This window comes from Anas acuta, chromosome 19 (assembly GCF_963932015.1).
Source record: "Anas acuta chromosome 19, bAnaAcu1.1, whole genome shotgun sequence".
NCBI lineage: Eukaryota > Metazoa > Chordata > Aves > Anseriformes > Anatidae > Anas > Anas acuta.
The window spans coordinates 10,157,529-10,182,262 of NC_088997.1; the positions used below are offsets into that span (position 1 = coordinate 10,157,529).

The following is a 24,734-nucleotide window of genomic DNA, read 5'->3' on the forward strand; positions in this document are numbered from 1 at the left end:
AGCAGGCTCTCTAGTTGATTGCCTTGCCATTCTCAGATGCCACAGCCTTCCTGAGCACACATGACTTCCAGACTTGTCCTAAAATAAAGGAGATCAAGGTCTGACATTATCTGATTTAAGTTCCCTTACTATATTCACTAGAACAAGTTGACAGATGAAAAGTCTTCAAGAAACACAAGCATACCCTATTGTTACGGCCCAGTTTTGCCTGCAGTGCAAGCCCTGCTTCATATTTCTTATGTACAATATTTATATTTCATTCAAAGCTAGGGCAGTAAAAATGATTTAGTGAAATTCACAGCTTTTGAAAGATACTACAGTACTAGAGTATGCACTCAAAACTTTCTAAGAAAGTTTAAATTTGGATTTGTAACATAGGGTCTTAGCTAGTGCATATTGCCAGCCAGCCTGCCTCAAGGCCAAGCCACCTCCAGTGCTTTTTTTTTTTTTTTTTAAGGCTTACCATCATCTGTTGAGCTGTGGAGATGAATGGCAGAGAAACTGAAAGCTAGACTGAAACATGTTGAGAGTGGGCATTTGGGGAGGTTGGGAAGGGGTAGGGAGAAGGCAGAGCATGCCAGCCAATTGATATGCTGGGACAATGTGATATGGACATTGTATTCCCTGAAGTCCTGCCTCAGGGAGAAGAATCTAGCCTTGTGGACAGATCCCACAGCAAGAAAATTTCTTAACTCCTGAGTTGGCTCCTGCATGAGATTGTGGCAAGTGCAGCAGGGCCTGGGAGTCAGTGGCATGGGGCTGCTGAAGCCTTTCCATGGACGCGGTGTTGACCTCAGTGTCCTGGACATCTGGGATGGGATTCTGGCACCACCAAAGCATTTGTAATTGTCTGACATCAGCAGTTAGAAGATACCAGGTAAATAATTGCTAATTAGAAATAATTTATGAGGTCTTCAGTAGAACTTCTGAAGGAGTACAGCTCTGTCATCATTAGTCACGTTGCCTTGTCTGTCTGAGACCAGAGCTGGTGTTCTTTGAGCGACTTTGGACTCGTCTCATGAGTTTCTAGGAGGTGTTGGGTTTCTTCATTTCCCATGGATTCAAGAGCACAGTTTGATACTTAGATGCTTGTACTCTGGAGGGAGGCCCAGCCAGCAATTTCAAGCTGCTGTCTCTGTGGCCTGGCCAAAAACGAGATGTCTTCGAAAGCCCAGGAGTGGAACTGGTGGCGTGGTACTTTCACCCTAGGCAGGTACACAAAGAATCAGTTCCCTGCTGAGTATTTATTCCTCCAAGCTCAGTTTTGCAGATGCGGGTAAATGGATCCCTTCTTTCAGGTTGCTGCCCAGCAGGACCTGTTAAAGAGCTGTCTGGTGTTTTACAAAATGCCAGTGTAATTCCAAATCTACAGCAGACACACTGCATCCCTTCAGCAGAGTTTTATCTGGGTGCTTTAATATGCCTTTTTATCCAAGTGTGATGTATTCAACACGTATAAAATGCATATAAAAGTTTATAATCATGTATACATACACACATAGACGCATATAGAGACAGATGTAAAGGCACAGACCTAAACCAACCACATCTCTGCTGTAGCCTGCTGGAGACTGCTGAACCTCCACAGAAAATCAGTCACAGCTCTGCAATTTCATGCTTTATTATTTTTGTTACATGTATGAAGGAAATTATAAACCTTGTAATTCCTTTCTTATTGTATAAAAAGCTTTAGATAACATCAAGATGTGGAAGTAATACGAAATACGATGCCTAGATACACTAATGAAGTAGACCTGCTGTAGTACTGCACACCTCAGTGTGGCCTACACAACCTGGTGGCAAAGCTTCTGGCTGTGTATGCAGGTTGGGATGTGTCTTTTTTTGCCTGTGTGCTCTGTTGTATCCCCTCCCGCAAAGTACAATGCCACTATTTGAAGAGGAGGCTGCTAAAGCTGGCTGCAGGACTCTGGCAGTGCCAGTGGCAGTGCCGCACGCTGATGGTGAGCGGGGCTGTCCTCAGCACTGTGGGGCCAGTTTTGAGGTGCGTGTAAAAGGAGAGGAGCTGGAGCTCCTGGGGGAACCAGGAAGCCATGGGGTAGATGTGGGGTGCCTGGGCAGGCACAGTGCTCTGCATCCGTCTTTCCCTCGCTCTGTTTTAATTTGGCTCTCAGTCCTGCAAGCAGTTATGCATGTGCTTAGCACAAAGTGTTTTGCCAGTTTTATGTGGTAAGACTTCCTCTGCTTAAATTCAACATGTGTGTTTCTAGTGCGAGGCCGATAGATTCATTTCATCTGCATTTTTTTAGAAAGTGATGTTTAGAAGTTACCTTTGTACCCATGGCAGTTGGATTCGTCACCTCAAACTCCGCCTGTAATTGGCAAAGATTTCCTTTACAGCCACATTTAAAACAAACAAACACCATTTAATCATAAAGCAATTTGCTCTGTTTGTATTTCTCACTGTTTCTGACTCTGGTTCCTTGTGACAGGCTAATCGCCAAAAAGCAAATAAAAGTTTCCTCCCATAAACCCCAGATATTGCAGTGGACAGTGTAAACAGCACATTGTCACACGTGGTGGGATACAAGTGGGAAGAAGGAAAGCTGTTCTCAGATACCTGGAATATCTCCTAAAAATCTTACGGATGGTAGAGGAGTGAAAGAAGCAAGAAGCGAAAGAGAGATTTTACTTGATTAGCTTTGTCCTCTGGGTCTAACCTGGTAGTAAAGCTGAGGATGTATTACCAGGCTGTACGAAAATCCTTAGGTTCCCAGCTTCACTCATCTGCAGAATTGCATTGGTGCACTGAAGACTGTGTGTGCACCCAGGGAAGCTTATTCTGCAAAGGCTCAGACTGCCAAAAATAAACCTCATTGGGATTCCAGAGATGGTTGCTGTCAAGGAAAGTCAAATTTGGAGCTTCAAGCATGCGAACAGTGTCATTTTAAAAAGTCTGTTCACCAAGGAGATAAATAGGGATTAGCCTCACAAGCTGCTCTAACTCCCTTACATCCTATCATGTGTAAAGGATGGAAGGTAGGAGTCACTGGGAGCAAGAGCACAGAGATGGGATCAGGGCTTGTCCATTTGGCCAAATCCCTGCCCAGAGCTGCTACAGGGACTGTGCCCTGCCAGGGAACCCCAATAACGTGCTCGGGGTGTCTGGGGTTGTCCTGTTGCCTTTGCTAGGAAGTGGTAACATCCTGAGCCATTTTTCTGTCTGATTGTGCACAAGTTTACTGAAGAACGGATTTGTGGAGGCCTTGTATTGGGCTGCATTAAAAGATCCTCACATCTTTTATGCCATAGCCATGTTACGAGCTGTGGCAGGCTGGGGGCTAGGCGCTGAGCTGTTACCATAAGCCAGCTTGAAAAGGCCAAGACAAACAAGCTGACCCAGAAAACTAGTATAACAAATTCTGCAGTTCTTTTCCAGAGCCGCATTATTCTTCACATTTCTTTTAAGTACTATCAGCTCAAAACCTCTTTCTTTCTAGGTACTTTTGTCATACCGAACATGTAGATGCCTCTTATGGTAATTCCTTTCACCATCTTTTTCTCAAAGTTACCTCTCTGGGTGTTAACCATGACTTCTTGGTACAGCTTTTGGAAAAGTTACTTGAGACTGAAGGAATTCTTCCTGAAATGCTTCAACAGAGATAAAAAATCAACAGCAGCAGCATTTCAGCCTTTTGCCGCTGCAAACAATTGCCAGGTACATCCTGAAAGCAGTTCCTTCCTCTTGTACTGTTCCAACATCATCATTAAAAAAGAATCTTGTCCTTTGTACTTTCTCCCCCCTCCATACATGCACATATCTTGTAGTATATTCATTTTTCAGTCTTGACTTTGTGCAAACACAATGTTGTGCTGCAAGCATTAAAAGGCAATTTAGTACTCAAAGGATTAAAAGCTCATGTTAAATTGAAGACTACACTTGGCATAAACATTAAAAATTGACAGAACACCCTACACATTAACTGCACCAGGGCTCCATAATTAGCATTTAAAAGTAAAACATCATTTCCTTACTGTTTCCTACTTACTCATTTATAATGCATTTATTATAATACGGATGTGAATATGAGGCTTTCCACTATTGTCAGTTAGTAAATAAAAAACTATTCCTGTTAGAAACACAGGCCTGTTTGGTGTACACAAGGAAACGGGGATGAATGGTTTGTTAATCCAAATCTCAAAAGCATGATGAATCAGCAGTGACTAACTAACCTCATTCTAGGTCTAATTCTCTTATGTGAGCATCCACAGAGAGAGCTCAGGGCTGAGAAGTGTTGGCTTTCATTGTCTAGCATCGGCAAAGGGAGCGCAGAACAAACTCTACTTGTCGGGATTTTTATGTATTGTGTTGGGTCTAGCGTTGTGCAATGTGGGAGAATAGATATATGGCTCATCCTGTAATGTGGAAAATTTGTTGCAGATTGAAATATGAATGCAAAATAAAAAGAATGGGAAAGCAAATCCCATTAGGGAAAAGGGAAAGAGAGACGATCAGCTGTTAAAGGGGTAGTCCTTTATTGACTTTAGGTTTTGGATGAGGTAGTGTTTTGTTCGTGCATACTAATGCAGCCCCTTTATGTCATTAGAAACGGAAGGTAAAATGGCCAAGCAGTAGTTCTGCTGGATTCTGGAGTACTTCTGCATCTGATTAAAATCATTCACAATGTCTGCACTGCCATGGCATTGCCTATACCACCTCTGGCTCAATGCTTTCTTCTGCATCCCCTAAAACCACTTTCCTGTACTTCCAAAAGATGTATAGGGCTTCAGCCAGACCTTTTCTTTCAACAGATCCATAGCTCTGGACACACCGGGAGAATTTTAATTAGGCTGCTTAGCTCACCCTGGGTGTCATTTGATCTCGATTACAATTTGCCAAAAAAGCGTCTCCACGTCCAGCCCTGGGTCAGTGAGCAGACACTCACGCCGCTGGCCCTGCAGCCACTTGCAATGGTCCCGGCTCACCACCGGCACCATGCCTTGGATCCAGCCCCATCCCACACACACGGGGCGGGTTTGCAGCCGTCCTGACGGTCCAAGTGATATGAAGGCGGCCAGCTGCAGCGCTTCTGCTGAAGCCCACCACTGTTTATGCAGATCTAGAAACGCGGCAACATGCAAATAAGCGGTAAAAGGCTTCACCATTACCTCTGCACAGCTTGCCGACATGAGGAACTTCTTTTTTGTTCCCAGCCTGGAACTGCAAACGATATCCCGCTTCCTCCAGGGTCACTGCTGGGTGGAAGACAAGACCACGTTTTGTTCAGGCTCTGTGAAATGCAATTAGAAGCCCCTCCGCAGCCAGCAGGAGCTTCAGTTAAAAGGAGCGAGGGGAAAAAAAAAAGACCTCCCCGCTGTCCAGCAGTGTGTTGACTTTGAAGTCCTGGGCCATCTTTTGTCCCCCCCAGAGGGCCTTTAATCAGGACCTTTGCCTTGTCATTCGGGGAAGAAAAACCCTGACACAGTTGGTGGGGTTGTCCCTGTGTGTGCCGGGAAGCAAAGTCTTTGTCAGAAATTTCCACTGACCCAAGCACTTTGTTTCTTTGTCTCTCCCAGACGACTGTTTGAACTAAAAAAGAAGAAGAAAACTCTCGGATGTGCTAACAGTATTTTAATGGGGAGCCTGGGCGACTCCTTGTGAGCTTTCCTGCCAGGCCCAAGGCAGGGATGAGGCTTTTGGTCTGAAGGCCTCTTAAAATAAACGTGGCTCAGGCAGCTTTTTATAGGTTTCTCCTCTGCATACGTCCTGGGTGATATAAAGAGGCTCCCGCAGTAATATTGTAGCACGCTGCTGAGTAGAAGGACTTAATTATCACATTATGGGTAATATTCTATAGGCAGATAAGCTCAACTTGGTAATGATTAACATTTTAGGTTGTGCTGTTTACACTGCGGTGATTTATGAATCAGTTACAACTTCTTAAATAAACAGCCCTGAAACCCAAGCGTCAGAAACGCGAGCTGAATTCCACTCGGCGTGGAAGCTCTGCCGCCGGGAGCAGCGGGGCCGGCATCGGCATCGCCTCTGGAGCTGGGGGCAGGCGACGGCTGCTGTGGTGCTGACATGGGGCTGATGTGGGGCTCGGCTGTGCAGACTGATGCACCGTGTTCCACAGCATCTCATGGATGAACAAAGTGCTCCACTGAAACGCAGGGCCTGGTGTTAAAATTCACATTGCCAGAGTTTCACTGGTGAAAAATCTGCTCGAGCTACTTTTAAAAGTATTTTTTTATGTATCCGTTGCACTCTCGCTTTGCTGTTGAAATATGTACAGCTGGACTCATAACTATGACTTTTATTCCTAAGGTAGAGGCATAAAATTGTACTCAGTGCTTCTTAAATGGTATAAAATATTTCTAAAATAACTCTTCCATCCCTGTTAAACAAACATTATCTCCTTACCCATTTTTTTCATTCACATTTTGATGTGCTGCAGCTTTTTTCCCCACATTACATCAGTTCCTCTTTAGAAAAAGTGCATTATTAAACAAGAAGGAAAAAAGAGAGAAGATTTTATAGGAACAAATAGATTAATAACTAACTGTGATAAGATCTGGCAGCCTTTCTTAGAGGTGTGTGTGGAGTAGAACGTGAAGCTGTATTATCAAAACAGGTTGAAGTTTTATCATGACTCTCATGTATTATATTAGATTCTCAAAGCACACCTCCAGTAATGCCTGGAATAATCCAGACTGGATATAGATCAAGTGATTAACTCAATCTCAGGAACAATAGCTCAGCTTTGGTATCAATTCTGCTCTTTCTGCTTCCTATCCATGACCTCCCCAGCATTCATTTTTATTTGTATTATTCTGTATTTGTTCCTTTCTTCTTTTAAATTCAAGCATTTATTTTGAAGTAAATGCCAAGCCTTCATCCTTGCAGATCATTAAATGCGTTCCATCCCATTTATGAAACATTACATTACAACAGAAAATAAACCTGCCTGCTCTCTCCAACACGATAACAATAAAGCACGCAGTATTACATGCAACATGACTGACACATTAATTAATAATAGAGGGAATTTCCATATTTTATCTGGAAACTCTGCAGTCATGGCTCTCACTAGTTAGCTGGGTATTTTGAACTTCTTTTGGTCACTCAGTAACCGTGGTTCAGCCTTGCAAAGTCTCTGTCCCTCATCCAGTGAAATTTAAAAAAACATGCTTAAGTCTAAATGCCAGAACAGCCCCATTAGCTTCAAAAGGATGATTTTTTGCTTAAAGTTAAGCAGATGTTTAAGTGCTTTGCTAGCTTAGGGTCAAAGTGTTCAGCACCTTGTTGGACTGAGTTTTATCTACCTCCTCATTAAAGATACATCAGAACATTTGGCATATCTTTATCAAGCCAAGAGGTGCAGGCAATTGACTTTATGTGACAGCTAAAAGTGAAAGAGATCAAGGGAGCTTGAGAGACAAAGAAGTTAGGTTTTGTTAGAATCTTAAATGAAAGAAAAATAGCTTTATGAAAGCTAGTAAAAAATGTTTCTTGTGTTAGAAGGATTTTATTTTTGAAGGACTCCAGGTCAGTACATGTTGAGAGATTTGGATTTGTGGATGGAGGCTGAAATGGAGCAGAATCTCTGCTTATTTTGCTGTTCACCTTTTTGTTGTGAGCACTGTGACCTTCTGCAGGTCTTTGAGCGTAGACTGGTGCGATCCCAGGTGGAGACACAGAGAGCAAGAACTGGGAGCCTTGAAGAAAGCATTAGTGAGGCTCTCTTATAATTTTGACAAGTGGTTTAGAGACAGCAAGGTGCCTGATAGGCTTAATACTGAGTGAAACTAGATAACAAATTTACAACAAGAGGTCAACTATATGGCATGAACTGATTTCCAAGGTTTCCAAAATGATGACGAGGGAGAAATTTTCTCCTTTGGCCGGTACATTAGCTTGATTAGTTCTCTTGATACAAATTAAAAGGTCGTTTGCATTTATATTTCTGTTAATGATCGTATGAAGAAGATATTTCTTCTAAACACAGCGTTGTGGCTGTGCTTTCTCTCTTCCATGCCGTAAGATAAGCGCACGTGCAGGGTGGACCTTTCCAGTCCGTCACAGCAGGCTGGGATGCCCTGGGCAGCGCTCTGCTCTTGCAGATAAAGGATGAAGCAGGCAGCGTTCAGTTCTTGGCTCCACCTGCACTTGTCCCAATCGGTATTCAGCAAGACCCCCTGAGAAATGGAAGGTGACCCCAGCATCTGCCTCCTCCTCATTGTCCTGCCTGTTGGGTTGTGAGGAGTCTCTGCTCTCACAAGATCAGCCTGTTCCTCCTGCCAGGAAGCCCCCATCAAAAGTTTTTTTTTTCTTTTTCTTTTTTCTGTGGCCCAGCAGGACTGATGGCCAGGGCATGTATTTGGAGGTCCCGAGAGGTGGAAAAGAGGGAAGTGTTGTCCCTCGGGTGATGATGGTCACTGCTGCAGGGACAGAGCCGGAGTCTCCCAAGGAGGGCTGGGTTTGGGGCAGATTTCAGGCAGCCTTCTCCTGCTTAGTGCCTGTATCAGCAATCCCCATGGCGAGATGAGAAGTGCCTTCCCCCAGCCAGAGGTCTGCACAGGGAGCTGCCTGGGTTCTCCAAACTACTTTTTCCCCAGGAGGAAAAAATGTGTCTATGCCTTCTTTTCTACATCCTGAAGATTAGATGCAGCTAGAAAATCCATTCCTAATAAAAAATCAGGCATAAATGTAAACTATACAAGTGTCAGGTTTACATTTATCCTTATAAGGCACATCACCAGTAAATGTGACTTTCTGCTAGGCTTAGTTATTAAAGTGTTCTGCACGGCGAAAGAAACATCTCCAGTGTTATTTTCAGGCTCAATGAACTCACGAATATGTTTGTGGGTTTTCCAGTTATTACGACATCAGTGGGGAAGCGTGAGGAGCGGGACTCGGCAATGGCAGGCAGCGTTCCTGTCACTGCTAATTTACTGTCTTTCTGAGAACCAGATCCTAAACACTTGAAGTATTAACATCATTTCAGCTCTTAAGTAAAACTGAAGAAGTCTTTTCATCTTTCCATTGACTGGCGGGCTCCTTAAGTAGATCACAAGCTTTCTGCTGCTTTGTCTGAGTGAGGAGGAAAACTTTAATTGTTCCCATCTTCTCGTGCAGGTATTGATTAATAAAATGTATTAGCAAAGATCTCGGCCTACTTTTTGTGCCATCAAACAAGTACTTAATGACTGTATTACTATGAAAATGGCATCGCTTTAAAGCATTGGATTTGAGCCCCTTTGTGCTTTGCTTTCATTTGATTTTTTTTTTCCTTATCCCATTACGAGTGATGAAGTTTCTCCCGTGCTTTAACATCATCCAGCGGAAGGGAAGGGTGTGAGGCCAGGCTGTCTGCAGTGCCGGCTGGTCAGCAAGCCCTGCTGGGTGGTGAATCTGTGTAATTTACTCCGGTGTAGCATTTGGTGGGTGGGAATATTAATATGACTCACATGCTAAGAGGGATAAGGCGTGATTATGAGGAACGTAACTAATAGGTCTGTGTAAGATAAAGAATACTGCCTCCCACCTCATCTAATCTTTTTTTCCTTTGGGTCCCATTTGCAGAATTTCGCTTATCTTACACCCCTTTGCAGCCTTGTATCTACCTACTAGCCTGCTTCCTCCCACCCCACATCCACATGTTCACAATGTATGTCAGCCATAAGTTGCCCTTAATTTGCACACGTGCTGAGTGGCAGATCCACGCACGATGTTGCACTGATTTTCCACATCCAACCAGAGCCCCATAATGCTCCCAGGTTTTCAATAGATCTTATATCTGGGAGTTCCTGAAAATCCTACCTTTTTGTAGCCTCATAATGCAACTTGGCCCGGTCTCACTGTCTCTGCAGTCTGCCCCTTGCAGACCACTCTGTCATACTAAAGAGTTGTGTTTTTCAGCACTATGAGCATTGGTACAAAATTGTTAAGCCCTGACAAGAATTTGATGCTCTCAGCCTTGATGCATTTATCAAAAATCCCTTTGCCCATGCCTGCCACCAGGCTCCAGCCAGGCTTTGCTGCCTTGGCCAACTGGGGCTTACGGCAACCGGAGCAACCAAGTATTACTTGGCCCCAGAAAAGTGTTATTACAGCACACTTCACAATCTGTAAATCTGGAATCAAGGCTCTGTTTTATAGTACCGGTACTGGGAAGTCCCATGCCTGCAACTAAAATATGCACCGTGGTGACAATAACACTTGGATTTTATGTAACGCTTTTATATCCAGCGCTGAAAACAGAAGTGCAGAGAAGTGGGCTACCAGTCCAACTGCCTTCCACTCCAGGGAAAACCCAAAAATACACCCAAGGCCAACTCCTAGTCCGCAGCCCCAAGGCCATGCTCGTCCCTTAAACAAACGGGGTCGGGGCCCCGCTTTGCAGACAGGCAGGCGTGCAGCTGAGCTGCGCAGTGGAGGCTTGGCTGCTGTGGCAGAGCAGGAGTGGAGAAATGCGGACGTGTTGGCTAAAATAGCCAGAAAAGGACCCTTAGTCCTTTCTCGCCTTGTTCCCTTCACATTCACAAATGTTCATCTCTGTCTCTCCTTTTTTTCCCTCCTTCCTAGGGGCGATGACTGACAGATTAATATATGTCTAGCTACGTGTCTTAGAAATCAAAAGGAAGGTGCTGTCAGAATCGCTTGTCAGAAAATGAGATTAGGCACACTTGTCATTTGCTGAGGATTGCAGTCTTTCAGAGATAAGGTTGCATTTAATGAGTGTAAAAAGCCTCCTTGTGAAAAAGGGGGTGGTGCAGGAGAGAGAGAATGATTATTTTTCTGGTGTCAGCTGAGTGCTTTATCATATAACTTGATACTGTGGCACCCTGGCAGGCACTGATAATGGCTGCTGGGGCTATTGCACCTCTTCACTTGCTCCGCAGCTTCAAAAGTGATGACTTGTTACCTGCTTTTAAACTCTCCTTGGATGTCGAAACCCACTATCCTAAGGGAAAGAAGCAAAAGCATGTACAGTGTGTTTTAAAGAAAGACCTGTGAAAACACACAGCATAAAGGGAACGTGCTAAATGTATAGCCACTTTCCCCAGCAAACTATAAAGAATACTCAGCGGGTTTCACTGAAATATGGAACTTGTCTGACAAGTGAAGGATAACTAATGAGAAACAGAGCTGGATCCCACTGCAACCAATTGTGTTTTGTTATGGAAAATATTTATCAAGCTTTTTTTTTTCATTTGTTGGTTCTTCTAACAGTGCCGTAATAACTCCTCTTATGTACGTTATCCAGTTTCTCTCATACACATCTCAGTTATTTAAATCTGCAGTGTTTTGGTTTTTTTTTGCGGGGGGGTTATCAGTTAGATATTATATCGTACATGAATATTTTAGGTGAATGTTTCATTCATCAAAGTAATGGTCATTCTTTTGCCAAGTTAATGTCTTTGCAGTGTTTAGAAGCCAGCTAAATGCACAGATTTATTGTTCATAATGTACTATCTAAATATGAGATGACAGTCAAAAATGGGCTTTATCTGTTCAGCAAAAGAGACCCTACATTAGCTACATGGTTTTGCAATATTTCCTTCCTGGGCATACCTTTTTTAAAATTATCCTTGGAAGAATAGCTTTCTGTCGTATATTCTCCTCATCAAATGAGCTGTGATTTTCATTATTTTGCTTGAATGTTAGAAAATGAAAGAAATTACTTGATTGGTTTCTGGTGCTGATTCAGCATTTCCTGGGCTAAAAATGACCTGAAAGACAGAATGGGATTACAGCACCCAATAATGGATGCTTTATTCAGTGATAAGAAAGTCTCTTCCTCTGACTGAGAAGAGAATGAAAAATACTTCTCTCTTATTAGTTGATTCAGTACATAGATATTGACAGACAAATTAATTTGAAATACTTCTTCAGTTCCAGAATCTACTAGCCGGCAGAAATTAGGGGAAGATAATGGCCACAGCTGAAAAGTGGTGCATTTATGAAGTGTACTCACAGGAGCGCTAGTGGATGGGGAAGAATTTATAGTTTATCCTCTTATTTTGTGATAGGATCTTACAAATGTTCCTGCTTAGACTATGGAGTGTAGGTAGCAGCTTACGAGTCAAGCAAGGTCTCTAGCAGCTAAATCCAACTAAATAGTGCTCCAGAATCGGTTCAGTAGCTCAGAGTTCACATCCCTGGAAGGTATATGGAAGAACAGATAAAATGCTCATATTTTCTGATCGAGAAGTTATAGCTTGAAGTCAGTCTGTGGATTCTCGCTCTTCATTGTTGGCAAAAGGGAAGAAAGATGACTGTGTTGTACACCTCAAAGGCCTCGTGTTGTTTGGAGAAGCTTGGTGGAGAAATGCCTTGGCACTTACAGGATAGGGAAGATTTCTCTTCTGTACATGAGTGGCTTCAGAAAACCATCCAACCTGCTCTAGGTGTGAAAAATGGGCTGAATTTTGTCCTAGGAAACAGTGAAGGCCACTCAGTATTTTAGAGGGCCAGGCCCATACAGAGAAGAGAGAGCAGCCCTATTGTTCCCTGAGCCCCACTTTTTATCTTTGTTTCCATTTGAAACCAAAATCATAAAACTGCCTGCAGAGCAGTTGCCTTGCTGTTCCTATTAAATGAGAATTCCAGCTTTTATGCTAATTCAGTTTCAGGTTTCTTTGAACCTGCAGTTTATGGGCCTCTGCTTAAAACTGCAATCTGTTCTGCATAAAAGAAGGGATTACAAAGTGTTTTAGTTTTGCAAATGCTGCAGAAAAATAAAAATAATAAAAAAGTTGCACTGTCATTAATACGCTCTCACAAAAGTTTTCTGCTTTGTCAAATAAAAAGCTGTACTTACACTGGGAACTCACGCCAGTGATGTTATATGGCCCAATAGCTCTGTTTCCTTCGAAGTACTGCAGGTACTCTCTGTACGACCTTTTCTCCTGCCTTCCCCTAGCAGAAAGCATGAGCGTGCATGCTCAGCTAAGAGGGACTATCCGGAAAGCATCATGTTCATCGCTGCCAAGAGCCGCTGGCCATGCCAGGCGCTCACCTCGGGGCTGAGAGCAGTGCCGACCTGGCTGCACCGCAATCTATTTTTGCTGACATCTGTTGCTGCATTTATGGCATAATTTTGTTTGTCATAATGGCTGTTTAGGTAGCTCGTAAGAACGGGTCCTTTTCTCGAACCTCTTTAAAGCATTGGACTTTAAATACTTTCTGGTTGGGACATGATGCCGTCGCTTGCTGTTCAAAGCCATAAAAAGCTGCTGATAGCTCCATAAATTCTTTTCTTGTGGAAAAGAACCTGCGTCTCCTATCCAGAAATGTACAAAATCACGTGTGTTGTCAGCGCATGATGGAGGACTTTATAAGGTATCACAATCACGCTCTAAACTCAGACACCATCATGTCTTCTGGAAAGATTAGCAACTTATTGGAAACATAAATGTTTCCAGCCTTTCACAGAATACCAAAGTATTGGAATATCCAGTTTTCACGTTGCCAGGAAAAAGCTGCAGAACCTTCCAGGTGAGGTGAGGTTTGCCATAAATAATTTAATCCAATATAATCTGCTGTAATTTCAATATTCATTTACCACTGTGCCAAAGATGGGTAATTCTTCTTTGGAATTAGTGCATGGCTTGGAAACAAATGTCTGCTTCCCTGCCTGCTGTCTCGGCGGCTTTAGGTCATTTTCATAAAATGTTTGGATCTGAAAGCCTCTTTCAGAGAGTGAAAGATCTTGAAATCACTTTTGATCCAAGTTCAATGCACTTCATTTGGCTGTTGTTGTGGCAGAAACAAATGTCGACACTGACAGAGACCACAGACAGATGAAAAAAAAATCTGGCAAGGTCCCACGTAGATAAGACATAGAAGATTTCAAAAACCTATCCAGGCATATCCTAAAACACGGGAAAGTACTGCTGTCAAGAGAGAGGGAAGCTTCATCCAAAGGCCATTGAAATCATTAGGAGGTGGTGTTGCTTTTTTTTTCTCCCTTTGATTTAATTTGGCTTTGGGTGAATTCCTAAACTCCAAACTCCTCATTCCGAATTACAGAATGCATTTCATGCATGTATAATGTTCTAGCAGGAAAATAGAGGTCCTCTACTTATCTCTAAGACACAAATAATGAACATAATGAGGCCCACAGCCCTGCCAATAAACCTTAACAGCCCCAGGGAGAGGAGGAGGTAAATGCATTTCAGTTTTGTGTATGCTGAGATTTCAGGTGTGGCATGTGGTTAATGTTTGTAAAATCCAGTACAGACAAGCCTGTAGTTTAATCCAGGCAAAATTTGATAAATTAAAGTCTTGTGAGGAGTCTTGGCTTTAATTAGACCAGTCCTTACCAGTGCCGAGATGTAGAAAGTCTTGACCAAAGAGCTCATAGAAGAGATGAGCTGCCACACCTTAATATTACACATTTAATTCCCTGCCCGGTAGTCTTGGGATCCATGCAGTCCCCGGCTCCTCTGGTTGTTGTGCAGGGAACACTTACACTGTTCAAACGCATTCATTTATTTATTTTTGGTGGAGACTGAAAGCTGCACTCAAGCCATCCATTTCCTTCGCTGAGCTCATGAAATAGCTGATCGACTGCGATGCCTTCTGGCCACTGGCCACTGTCTGTTCTAGAAAGTGGGATCCGTTGTATTTCTGGAGGAGAGATGGCAGTCACCTCGCTGATGGCACAAGACCACTCGCTGCCGTGTACCCCTAGTAGGAGATGCAGAAACCTGTAAAGTTAACAGCCAAAGTCCATGCTGAGATTATAGAAATCCAGGGATAACCCTGCTAAGGTGGACAGCTTTGAAAAAAACATTTCCATTACTATAGCCAAGATCTAAATTCAGCCATGAGTTTTTAATTTTCTGGTGAAGGTTTGTCAGTTTTACTGAGGTGCTCCCACTCCTGATGGGGACACACACCGAAAGCGCCATAGTGTCTGCAGCCACGGCCTGAATTTGGGGCTGTTGGGGCTGCATTCATCCCCGTTGTCATTCCCATCACAGGTCTTCCTGTGCAGTTGCCCCAGCAGAAACCATTGCAGGCCAATGCAGCTCACCTCGGGCACAGATCTTGGAGGCACCATGCAATAATCCTTGCAGCTGGCCGAGGATGTGATGTGTACCTCCCAGGCTTCTCTCGGGTGCCCACTGTGCTTCTCCTGGCTCCGGTGAGGCCAACCTTGTGCTCCCAGCCACTGGCGTGATGGGGTTTGTCCCCGAACCCTACTGCGGAGGATTTAGCTCCAACCCAAATGGAGCTCGTTGCTATTTGACTCCATTAGCACTCCTAGCCCAGCGTTGGTTTGGAACCAACGGCGAAAACACTGAGAACCCGCACTGGGCCTATCTTAGCACCTCTCCATTTCCCAGGAACCATCACAAACAGAGGTACCGTGCCAACGAGCATAACCGCCTCTCATCTCCGCATCAGCGTGCTTTATGGGAGACATCTTTTGGCTCCGGCTGCCGTGCTCCAGCGAGCAATCACTTGTGCCATAACGTACCGTACCGGCGCCTTCACTTTCTGCGGCGGCTGCTGCCGATGGCGTGCGGTGCTTGGGGAAAACCGGTGGTGCCAAGGAGCACCTTGCCCGCCGGCGGTAGCTGGGTGCTGACAGCGGGGCCGGGCACCCCCCTGCAGCGCACCGGGGGGCTTTCGGCCGAGTTAGCGACAGGGTTGGGTTTGGGGATTTGTTTTTTTTCAATCCCCCAAGACTTGTTGGGTTTGGGGGGTTGTTTTTTTATTTTCCCCTAGGACATCCAAGCGGCTCGCCAGCTGCCTTCCCCCGCCGCCCCCTCCGAGGAGCCGGGAGCCGCGGGTGCGTGCGGGGCCGGGTTCCCCCCCTCCCATCCCCAGCAGCTCCGGCGCCCCCCGCCGAGCCCCCCGCGGCCCCCGGCGGTCGGAGCGGGGCGGCGCGGCCGGGCCGGGGCGGGGCGGTGGGGAGGGAGGAGCCGGCAGGGAAGGAGGGAGGGCGGCGGGGCGGGCGGCAGCGGCTCCGGGAGCGCCGCGCAGTGCGGAGCCGAGCGGAGCCGAGCGCAGCGCCGAGGGTCCGGCCGGCAGCCCCCAGCCCGCAGCCCCCCGGCCCGGCCGGGCGGAGCAGCGCGGAGCGGAGCGGAGCGGGCCCCCTCCACCCCCGGGATTTTACAGGCTTTGCGGGGTGTTTCGGCGGGGCCGGAGGAGCTGGGGCCGGGCCGCTGCCTCTCCCCGATGGAATTCACCTGAGCGCGGCCGCGGCTGAGCCCTGGACGGCGGGGAGGGACGGTGCCCCCGCGGGAGCCCGCTTCGTGCCGGGAGAGGACGGGCATGACTTTTTAAAGACAAAACAAACAAACAAACAAAAAAAAAAAAACGACAAACAGAAGAGAGGAGGAGGAGGAGAAAAAAAGAAAAGATAATAAAATAAATAAATAAAGCAGCCGGAGAAGGGAACGCGCTGCCGGCTGCAGCTGCACCCCTGCGGCGGGGCGGTGCGCGCAGGGCGGAACGAACGGAGCGGAGCGGAGCGGAGCGGGCCGAGCCCAACAGAGCCGGGCCGGGCCGGGCAGCACCCCCGGAGTCACCGCCCGCCACCGCCGGGGGTCCGCGGTTGTGCCCCGGGGCTGCGCGGAGCCGCTGCCCGTCCCCGCACATGGTCTCCTTTGTCCTGCTGCCGCCGCCGCGCCGCTAGCTCCGCGCCCCCCGCGCCCCCTCCACGCCCGGGGAGCCGTCGTGCGGGGGGCTGCGCTGCCCGGGGAGGATGCCCGCCGGGCGGCCCGGCCCTCCGAGCCGTCGGCCTCCGCAGGATTAGTTCGGGTCCGGCTGCGGGACGTTGCCAGCCGCCCTGGATCGGAGTTTCCCGGCGCACGCCCGCGCCCCTCCCGCAGCGCCATGAGCCCGGGGCCGGCGGCCGCGCTTCGCCCCGTGGCTGCAGGTAAAGGGGGGGCCGGGCCGGGCTGAGGGGGGGGCGCGGGGACCCCCCCGGCGGCAGGGGGCAGCGGGCGGAGGGCAGAGCCCCGGTACCGGGGGGCCGCGGGGCGGGGGCAGGTGCGCGGCGGGATGCGGGGGGGATGCGTGTGGCACGGGGGGAGCGCGCTTGGAGGGGGGTTATTGGTATTAATTCCCCTTCCCGTGAAGTCCCGGGGCTGCTGAGACGCTTCGCGCCCGCTCAGGCAGGGCAGAGCCGGGCGCGGCGCAGGGGGTGCGGGAGAGTGGGTCGCGACACGGAGCCGGCCCCCGGCGTGGTGGATCCCTGGCGGCAGCGAGCGCTGGGGATGCCCCGCACCGTGGGGGGGGAGCCCCCGGGGCCGCTCCCCTGGCGGAAAGGGGGGGCCGAGCCCCGAGCCCCAGCACTGTGCTGCTGTCCGTGCGGAGCCCCGAGCAGGTTTTAGGGCAGCCCTGCGAAGGCGCCGTGTCTCATCCTTCTGCATCGGTGCTGACTTCTTTTATTTTTAGTTCGCGTCGCTTTTTTCCCCCTGTAGCGTTGTTGTACGATGCGACCGCCTAGGTATGAACAAATAGTAGTTGCATCGAGATTGATGCTGTACCTGTCTGCTGGCAGAGGTTCTTTACTACTCTCTTGGTTGGACATTGCCCTCATCACTGGTTCATCTTCAAATCCAAATTTAAAAGTAATGAAATAGGCAGGCAAAGTTCCAGCTCATGGTTGAAGCTGGTGAAATAGCTTGTGGTGATGTTTATGGTAACCCAGGCAGTGGGCTTTTTTCAAGTTGCTGTTCCATTCAGTAGTGTGTGGTCAGTAATTCAAAATGGGATTCACTTTTGGGCGAGCTTTGTCTTTGTAAAATTATTCCTGTTTTACATGCATATTGGACTGATAATCATCTCCCAGTTTGCTCATGTGCGATGCTTGCACAGGATGTATTGTGCACCGTGGTATGCCCAAGAAGTGCCACTTCCAGATATCACAACAGTGCTCCTTACCATTCAATAACACCAAAAAATAATTCCAAAAAAAGCATAGCTTAAAAGCAAAATGTTGGTTTACTGTTGGCGTTAGAACAAACCTCTTTAGAAAATAAAAAAATGTTCTCCTTTTTCTAATGTTTGGAAAAATCAAGCAAATAGGAAGCTTCCTCACACTGTTCAATTTTGAAACAGTGTAATAAAGTAATACCTGAAACTGTAACGGTTTCTTTTGGTCGGTTGGTCATTTTTTACTATTTTTTTTTTCCATAATGAATTTTATTTCTGAAAAGAAAGAACGGTTTGGAGAGTTCTGACTTGCGAGTGAGGCTGCATTTAAAAAGGCAGCAACATGAAATTCACTGGAAAAGGTTATTATTTTTAATCAGAGTGTAGGCTGATTGGCAAGGCTATGAAAGCACCGAGCATCTCTTAATTTGTTGGACTAGCACTGGACTGCTCTTTAAAGCACATGGCCTTCTTGATCTCTTCAATTTGTGCGTTATTCACATATTTTCATTAATTTAAGGAAACTCATCACTGGATAATAAATCCATCATTGGGTAATAAATCCAGTGTTTACAAGGTATTTAATCGAGTAGAAATACACCAGCTCAGCTTTTAAATAAGCCAACAGTAATCTAGTAAAATCTGTCTAGAAGTCTGAAAAAGAATAAAGCCATTTTTAGTAGTTAATCATAGAAATCTTTTATGTTGTTAACTTGAGGGTAAGCAAATTATTTCAGTCTACTATTACATGGTGATAGGCAGTCTGAACTGTATCTACTTATTTATCTATCAGTCGTTTCACACCTAAGTTCCTAGTATACTTGAGATACCTAATATATGTTGGTCATCTGGATGGTTTTTCTCTGGTTTTGAATTCAGAAATTCCTTCAATTTAACCAAAAATACAGCCTGCTTTCTGAATATACAATATTTTAAAATTATTTTTCTGGAACCAGTGAGAAAACAGTTTCTATTGGAAGACTAAAATCTTCCTCAATGTTGCATTTTTTCCCCGTTTGCAATATTTTGTTACTGAGCACAATTCTTTCTGTGCATTTTCAAAAAGTAGACTTTCTCTAAACGGGGCTGTAGCCAAGATGTAGTTCACAATTGAACAGCTCTCTGCATTTTGTGACTACAAAGATGCAATAAGTTTAAGCTTTAGGTGTGTGTTTGTGTGTACGCATATGTATTTATGTGTGTGTGCCGCATACACATCTGTACACGGATGCATAAACTTAATGCTTTCTGCTTTTGGAATCAGGGACTTTGTAAAATCATCATTTGCAGTGTTACATTCCCTAGTCTGGTTTCTCGCCGTTACAGCTTTTGAAAAGAGGAGCTCAATGTTTTTGTGTGAAACTTAAGATATGGCTTTTAAATAATAGGTAGAAAGATGAACTGTAATTCTTGCATACAAACCACGGGAGTAGATAAGGAACTAATGCAGTATTAGGAGGAAAAACCTCCCATAGATAAGGATGCCTTGATGAAAAATAAAATGGATTATGAGTTTGTAGAGAGCGTGGTGTCAAGAATCAATTATTCTGACGGAGACAAATCCTGTGTGGAAGTATAAACCATACTAAATGCTAACAGTGGTATTATCTTTCAAAGAGTATATAGCATCAAGTTATAAAAATTAATAACCTAAATTATCGTCACTGCTTTAAAATACTAAAAATCAAATGGTTGGCACAGTAGGGGTCTCCAAAAATACCTAAAAATGTAATTTAGAAACCCGCAATTCTGCAAATTCCTGAAACTGGGTTGTATGACTCAAAATCGTAGCTCTTCTCAGTTGCAAAATCGATGTCAGAATGTAGTGGATAATTACAGTACAAAAATACAGTTTGTGTGCAGCTAATACGTCGAATAAAAATAATTTCTTTCTTTATTAAATAGAGTCTTTCCAAATAAATATCTGCACTGCAGGGTGGTGAAGCACAGCCAAATAGCACCACCTTATGGACGTTTTCCTCTGAGGGTGCAGCTTCTCTTAGCTCACTTGGTTTTGTCACCTGATTTGTTTCTCTAAAATATGTATACATATGTGTGCGTGTAAATATAGTGCGTACCTTTTGAAATGTATCACTTGCAGAAAATGTAACTTCTTTTTTTATTGGTCTTTCAGGCATCTGATGCCAGCTCTGAAAAACTGTTCAACGCTGTTACAAATAAAGGTAAGACTGCAATTCACATCACAAACATATTTTTTCCCCATACATTTCTTTTCATGGCAATTTCAATGGGAGATGAAATGTAACTTGTCTTGCAGAAATGTTGCAATCAGCTTGTTAGTGCTTTTTATGTTTCTCTTGGTTTCAGACATGTTCTGTATGCTTGGTAATTGCTTTGCTTAAGCAATATAAAATAAAGGCTTTAAATAATGCAGTGCCTGCCAGGTCAGAATTAATTTAAATAACAATATTAGGGAATAGTTTATTTTACAAATGGCTTTAATTTAAGCTCATTTAAATAACTGTAAGAGTTTTCAAAATGTTTTAACTTGATTGTTACTCATCAGCTACATGATAGACATGGAATTATGAATAGCCAATTTGCACTGCTGACAGTAATAACCAGCCAACGTTTAGTATTCACAGGATAATAGTCATAAACCATGGCTTGCTGTGCTGTGTGCTTTCTGTAGAGTTAATAAATGATATAGAGGGCCACATTTAAATATTCAGTATCCCATTAATTTCCTCCAAACAGCAATCTAAAGAGAGAGTGGCTAATGATATAACAGTACATTAAGGGAAAACTTACCCTAAATCAGTGCCAGTGAGCTTCTGTGCAGAGCTTGTCCTGAAGCAGCATTATTAGAAAGACTGTCGGCTGTGGGGATGTATTTATTTATTTATTCATGTATTTATTGCATTGTTTTTGTGAGGAGGGCTGAGGGAGCGGCTCCAGACAAGAGTTGCGCCAATGAGTATAATTCAAAGCCTTTAAAATGCGTCAGCTTTTCCTCTGCTTTTCACCCCACTGTCCTACTTATTAATGGCAGTGTGTAACTGCCTAGTAATAGGAATAGGGTGTGCTTCAAGCTGTAAACGCACAGTGTTTTAACTTACTGGGGTTTTGGAACACTTGAATAAGTCTTGAATAAGAAGGATGAGACACGGATTAATTTGGTATCTAGGTTTCTCTTGTTGGCCACGTGTGGATTTGTTTAGTGTTGCCCTGGGTGTTCCCCACCAGGCCAGGACTTCGGTTTATTATTCCAGTGGGTCGTTCTGGTGTTGTTTTGTGTTTTAATTCCGTGAAGTGGTTTAAGTGGGGTAGCTGTGTGACCCCAATATGTTTGGGATTCCCACACTGATACACCATCACTTCTGAGGTCTTCTGCTGCATATTGAACAATAATTACATTTAATTGCATTATGGATCCATATTCCTCTTTTTTTATGTAATAGCATCGTTTGGAAGTACCATTCAGATGGATGGTCTCGGTGGTCTAACTTGGTTATCTCACTTGGCAATCTGATAGATCCGTTTGGTTTAAATGAATTTACGGGTTTCCACCCAACCTGTCCACAGGCAGAGGTCACAGCCAAAAAGAAATGTTTAAAAAAAAAAAAGGAAGAGTTTTGTGTTTGAGTGACTCGTAGTACGTGTGACTGTGTCTTAATTTTGCAAATTCGCTGTAAAAATCCCCCATGGGGTTGGAGTAGCCATGGCCAGGGACTGGATGCAGCCTGCAGGCAGGGCCCAGGGCCGGGGCTCCTGGGGGCTGAGGGAGGAGGAGTAGGCCCCTCTTCCTCTTCCTCTCGTTTTCTTTTTGAACCCAGCACATTTCCCACATTCTTATTTGTGTTTACTTACGGAGGTTGATTCGTGGCATCTATTTGGTTGTGAATACCCATGCTTGACAGGGAGTCTTTTCTTCTGAGGTACTTTCTTTTGGTGATTTAGTTCCCTTGAAAGGATTAGGGTTTCTTTGTGTAGCCTAAAATCAACATAGGCTTTTCTAAGCTTTGCTTGGGAAACCATACACAAATAAGCTTTTTAGTTGATGGTAGATTATTCCTTTGCCCCTTATTTCCATCAAAATGGCGTCTTTCTTTTCTCCTCCTGAGTTTCCCCTTAAAGCCATATGCTAATTCCTGTTGGTAACATGAATGACAAGGGGAGAATCAATGCAAATCCAGGTGCGGCCAAACTAGGCTGACTGGTATTTTTTTTTTTTCTCCACTGGGAGAAAGAGATTAAGGGAAAAGAGGGCGGAAAAAGCATCAGGGACAGTTTTGTTAAAGGGATTAGCATTCAGACCGCTAAATATCAGGAAAAGAGCCTCAGAAAGATCCCCTGTTTGGGGATAATGTCAGTAATTGCTTGCAGCCAGGTGCAGGGGCTCTCGCTGTGGCCGTGGTTGTTACAAGGCTCTTGCCTTCTCCGAGTGTCTGCCCTGGAGACGGCTGACGACTGCCCGGGCGCTGTCAGTTTGATATATTCCAAGTTCAAGTTCTCTCCCTGCAATTCAGTCTGTTTGCTTCAAAGCCAGTTCTTCCCCTGTGTTGTCCGTGGCTGCTTTTGCCAAAAGCAATAAAAGTCACTTGTAAGAAAGGTCTCGTCTGCATTGGGTAAATCATGATGAAACCTTCAAAGCTCCTGGCTGAGAGACCAGGCTGGGAGGGCTCAGCAGACTGACAAGTGTGCATCCCTCCGCGTCCAGGGCCAGGCCTCTCTGACGTCCCTCAGCTACCTGTGTTTCACACATACTTCATGTCTTGCCACTTCTGGTTTTGCAGAATTCTTTACAGCTGAGGTTAGCAGAAAATTACAGAAGTAATGTATTCACAAAGCAGGTAAAAATCCTAGTGTTTTAGGTTTCTGTCATTTGCTTGTGGACTTCAGGGCTAACGATGAGATCAAGCTCAAGGTCTACGTGATTAGTATGGATGTTCACAAATAGTAAAAATTAAAAAATCTAGGACAAAGTGGAAATTACCCCCCTGCTAAGCCTTCCGTGAAGGGGGGAATAAACCCATCAAAGAGAAGTCTCCCAGCATCCATTTGGGAGCTGGCTGCCCTTAGAGCTCAAGGGGAAGATGAGTCCTGTGAGATTTGGGGAGTGCCCCATGGATGTTGGGGCCCCTTGGGGCTGGGGTATGAGTCACAGCAGAGCGATGCCATGTTTGAGAGGGCCGTGGGGTTCCCATGTCAGCTCTTTGCTGCCACTGCTCCCTGAGGTCCCCAGCCCTGTGCCACATCTGCAGCAGTGCTGGGGATTTGGGAGGAACGTGGCGCTTTCCCCAGGGCAGGAATCGCTGTGGCTGCTGCTGAAATGAGTAGTCCCTTGTCATGTACCAGAGCCCTAGGCTCCATCATTTGGGCAGGAATTTATGTTGCAAAGCTTAAAATTACCTAGGAAAATGATTGCTGTTGAAATCTGGGTGTCTGTGTTGGGAGGTAAGCACCTATAATCGCTCCGTGGAGGAGGAATGGAAGAGAAGTGCATTGCCTGTCTGCAGCACCCCCTTTGTTCCCCCACTTGTGCAAGCTGTGCTTTCCAGTTCAGGATTGCTGCTTATAGTCATGGAGTCTTCAAAAGAACATAACTTCTACTTACATCAGAGCGTCAACCTTAACACCATTAATCCTGGCCAAAATACAGGTTTCTGTTCATGAATTTTTTGTAACATGACTTTCCAGCATAATTAAATTCCATTATCTTTTAATAATTTAAATAGACACATCTGAAGATGCAAAGCAGGCAGCTCCTACTACTGCTGTGTATTTAATTTATGTTAACTCCCTCCTACGTACCCTTGGAAAACAGCTTTTCCTGGAGGGAGAAATGAGTCCCAAAGTGATGAAGTTTCATTTGTGCTGTATATTGAAGTTTGCCTTTGATCAGAAACACAATTGGGCTGTTACAGCTTTTTATGTTCAAATTGTTTACAGGATGTTCATGTAAACTTTATGAATCCTTCTGCTTTGTGGCACCACCAGCTGTCAGGGAAATATTTATACTCTCAGCTGGAGGTAGATCAAGGCGTCTGGGTTACTAGTCCTCACTGGTGGCTGAAATACCGGTCAGATCAAGCCCTGGCTTTTTAGGTAGTTCTACAGGAAGATCCTTCCATGGAAAAACAGGCGTATTGTTTTTTCTCCCCTCATCTTTGGTGAATCATTTCTTGAGGATCCTCTACAACATCTGTTTCTGTAAACAAGTCGGGAGCTCAAGCTGGCAAGTGCTTCTCCTTGCTGATCCAATCCACAGGGGATCCTTGGCTGTAGAGGAGAGCTCGCTCTAAGTAAGCCAGCCCCACACTGGCTCATCTTGAATACAACTGGATCTCCTAACGCACAGACGGCACGTGTGCAGGATGAGCAGGGACGCTGCCAGAGGACTGACTGCTTCCCCGGGGTCTGCAGGAGCCTTCCTAACAGCCTGCTGGGTATTCTCACCTTTGCTTTTGACTTTCTGGGGGTTGCTCTCTGCGTGCTTTGGTCCTCCGTGCTATGTCTGCTCACTGAAGTGTTTCTTCTGAGGTTGGTGTTAGGGCTGTGGAGCAATGCCAGGGCTGCGGGAACCCCGCATCGGCCAGAACCTCTGGGACGGCTGAGTCAGTGGGGCAGTTCTGCAGGCTTCTTTTTTTGTGGCTGTGGGGATGGGCTCGCCCTCCCAAAATGATGCCTTGACCATGGTGTCTCCTTGCCTTTCTAGTGGAGACTGCTGGTGGCTTTGGATCTCTCGGTTGTGCTGTTTCTTGGGTTTCAAATGACTTTTCAGCATTTTCCATGTGAAAGTTCAGTGTCTCATTAGCAAGGGACTGAGCTCTGTAAAATGTCTCCTGTTTTGAAGACCCCAGGTTTCTTGTGGCAGTGAGTTAGATTAGAAGAAACGTTGCATCACTTCACT

The 24,734-nt window shown here is 45.3% G+C and overlaps 1 protein-coding gene across 7 annotated transcripts in view; it reads left to right on the forward strand.

Moving 5' to 3' along the window:
• The window catches only part of AUTS2 (activator of transcription and developmental regulator AUTS2), a 756,836-nt gene that overhangs the window by 663,639 nt on the left and 68,463 nt on the right, over nucleotides 1–24,734 (forward strand). For all 7 annotated transcript variants that reach the window (XM_068656148.1, XM_068656150.1, XM_068656147.1 and 4 more), the window contains one exon: nucleotides 19,995–20,043. In XM_068656148.1, the coding sequence (XP_068512249.1) occupies nucleotides 19,995–20,043 (49 nt within the window). The remainder of the gene's footprint in view (nucleotides 1–19,994; nucleotides 20,044–24,734) is intronic.